The 2,656-nt window shown below is 37.3% G+C and overlaps 1 protein-coding gene across 1 annotated transcript; it reads right to left on the bottom strand.

The window, feature by feature from the left end:
• Positions 1–271: 271 nt before the first annotated feature.
• On the bottom strand, positions 272–1,662 carry LOC148546752 (uncharacterized). Its single transcript, XM_088499336.1, has 4 exons — positions 1,398–1,662; positions 1,132–1,305; positions 797–951; positions 272–511 (listed from the first exon to the last, which is right to left on the bottom strand). The coding sequence occupies exons 1-4, from the start codon at positions 1,660–1,662 to the stop codon at positions 272–274; spliced, it is 834 nt and encodes a 277-aa protein (XP_088355462.1).
• Between the last annotated feature and the right edge of the window lie 994 nt (positions 1,663–2,656).

Genomic DNA, 2,656 nt, shown 5'->3' with positions numbered 1-2,656 from the left:
AACCGAACCAAACCGCACCGCGAACACTCCTATTCCCAACTGTGCCTCAGCCTCCCTTCCCTTGCGAACAAAGAACTCTGCCAATCTCCCATAAGTGGACTTCACCAAGGAACAAACTGGAAGGTTCCTGACACCTTTGATCGAGTACAGAATTAACACACTCAGATATATTTGTCGTCAAATGGCCGAATCTACGATCCTTGTCCTGATGCTGAGTCCATTTATCATACTCTATCCTGTTGGCCTAGTCACACATTGCCGGATCTTCAAATCAGAGGATGTCAAACCAAGAATCAGACTCAACCTCAGTATTCGCGTAAGCAACATTGACTAGAAACCTCCTTGCATCCTTTCCCTTGAAACTCAGCACAAAATTCGCTGCAACGTGCCTAACACATAATACACGATAAGCAATAGGAGGAAGCCATCCATTATTAGAAGCTTTCAAGGCGGCCTTGATTCCATTGTGCCTATTTGATATCACAAGAATGCCGGACTGATGAGTCATGTGCTGCCGTAGGTGAGACAAAAAAAAACGACTAGGACTCCACATTTTCGCCCTCCATAAGGGCGAAGGCAATAACAATGATATTAGAATTTCCATCCCGAGCAATTGCAACTAGCAATATTCCCCATATTTACCATACAAATGGGTATCATCAATACTAACTAGTGGTTTACAATACATGAATGCCTCGAAATACGGAAAAAATGACTAAAAAAGTCAATGAAAATACGCTGATGACTCGTCAACTCGGCCTCCAAGTTGGGTGAAAATACTATGCACACCTAATACCCATCTTGGCAACTCATTGTAGGCATATTTCCAATCCCCATAAATCTGCGCAATGACCTTTTGCTTAACCAACCAAACCTTCCTATAAGTCGGCCTAAATCTAAAATGTGTCTCTGTTACATTCTGTAGTACCTTGATGGACACAGCTGCATCAACTATGATCATAGGAAGGATGAAAGAAGATATCACATGATAATCAAGCTTCTTGTGATCACCAGAGATTGATGTGGCCAGACATGTATGAGGTCAGTTATACCATCTTACCTCCCAAATACCTTTTCGCTAGCAAAGAGTGATCCGAATCAACCATTGGCAACTGTTTCCAAACTCCTTACACTTTCTATAGTACTTGACATGATCCGATTCCAGCACTCTGTACTCAACCCCATGGCGGATGCTATAAGTCTTCACATATAAGACGACTTTCTCTTTATTCTGAAACTTCTGACCAACTTGAAACTCAGCTAGACCTGCTGTATCTTGTGAATCTCTGACCTCAAATCCAGATTCTACATCCAGAAACCCATGATGTCTAATGGCCTCCAAGTATAAAGTCGAAAAGTGCGGGAGTACTGCTGAGTTCCTGAGCTCGATGCTCTACCATCCCCAACAAGAATTATCCTCCATATATCATCATTGTTATCCTCATCAATCATGGCAGGTTCCATATCATTGTCATCCTGCAGTACATATTCCACGGCATCTGGTTCTCCAACCTCCCAAGAAACCAGGATCATAACAAGAGTATCTGCCATCGCAATAGCAAGTTGGCCAAAAAATCGATTATTACATATTTCTCCATTGTCATCGCGGATTAGATCAGTTGCAAAGGATGGAGTTGCCACCAAAACTGTCGCAAATGCCATTACAGGCACAGATGAAGTCGCAACAACAAGGGTGAACTAAAGGCTGCTGCCATTGCTACTAATTGATTATTCTGATTCGATCTTCTTGAACTAGAGACCACATTTCCAAGCTTGGCCAATGGTTCATGGGTTCTCACCTCGAAAAACTTATGACGACAATGAAATAAAACTTGCAAATCATCGCTACTGTTTAATACAAAGGAGTAGTACTTTGCACCATTGCGAACAAGAGAAATCAAAATTCTATAAAATAACTTCTCTACCTATTTCATTCCATGGAGTCCCAATTTCTGGAGTATAGTATTCTGAAACTCAACAAAACTCGTAAAATATTTGATAAAGACACTCAATAGATTCTTATTAATAAATTTTATTCCCTCGCATTTTTTCTTAATCGTCCCTCTGTAGTGTACTAGAACTAAAAAAATATCTTCACTAGCCATTGTGAGTTTCACTCTAATGAACACTTCACGTTCTGATCCTATTTATATAACACATACTCATCAGTAAATCGAAGTAAATGAATTCGATTTAATCAACTGCATGCGTGTATTAGTAAATCAAATTAATTAGATTTGATTTACTTAGGTTTATCAAATGCAATAAATTGAAATAACTTGTTTCGATTTAAGTAACGTAATGCTCCTCCTCAGTAAATCGAATATAATGGATTTGATTTATATTAATTTGTTGTTACACTAGCTAATCCGAATTAGATGGATTCGATTTATATAAAATCACTGTAAATCGAATTAAATTGCTTTAATTTACATAGTTTTATTGTCAAAACGAGACATACATGTAAGAAGTTTGGATTTAGGACATTCGTGTAAAATCGAAAGTCATTCAGTTTGTTTGTGTGATTTATCCTTTTTTTTTTTACATATATTCTTGAAATAAGTTTAACAATACTTTTTTTATTAATAATTAATAAAAAATATTTAAATATTTTATTTAATTAAAAATAACCAATTTATATTTTATCATTAAATAA

The sequence above is a fragment of the Arachis ipaensis genome, chromosome B9 (assembly GCF_059453495.1).
Source record: "Arachis ipaensis isolate K30076 ecotype BB chromosome B9, ASM5945349v1, whole genome shotgun sequence".
NCBI lineage: Eukaryota > Viridiplantae > Streptophyta > Magnoliopsida > Fabales > Fabaceae > Arachis > Arachis ipaensis.
Note: the sequence above shows the minus strand (reverse complement) of the source record. Positions and strands in the feature narration are given on the sequence as shown.

Excerpts from the sequence above, each read along its gene's own strand:
- LOC148546752 (XM_088499336.1), bottom strand. The coding sequence starts at position 1,662 with ATGGCATTTGCGACAGTTTTGGTGGCAACTCCATCCTTTGCAACTGAT. Across the intron at positions 1,306-1,397 it reads GATAATTCTTGTTGGGGATG|AATCTGGATTTGAGGTCAGA; the intron begins GTAGAGCATCGA and ends TTCTGGATGTAG. Across the intron at positions 512-796 it reads ACAATGAGTTGCCAAGATGG|CACATGACTCATCAGTCCGG; the intron begins GTATTAGGTGTG and ends CACCTACGGCAG.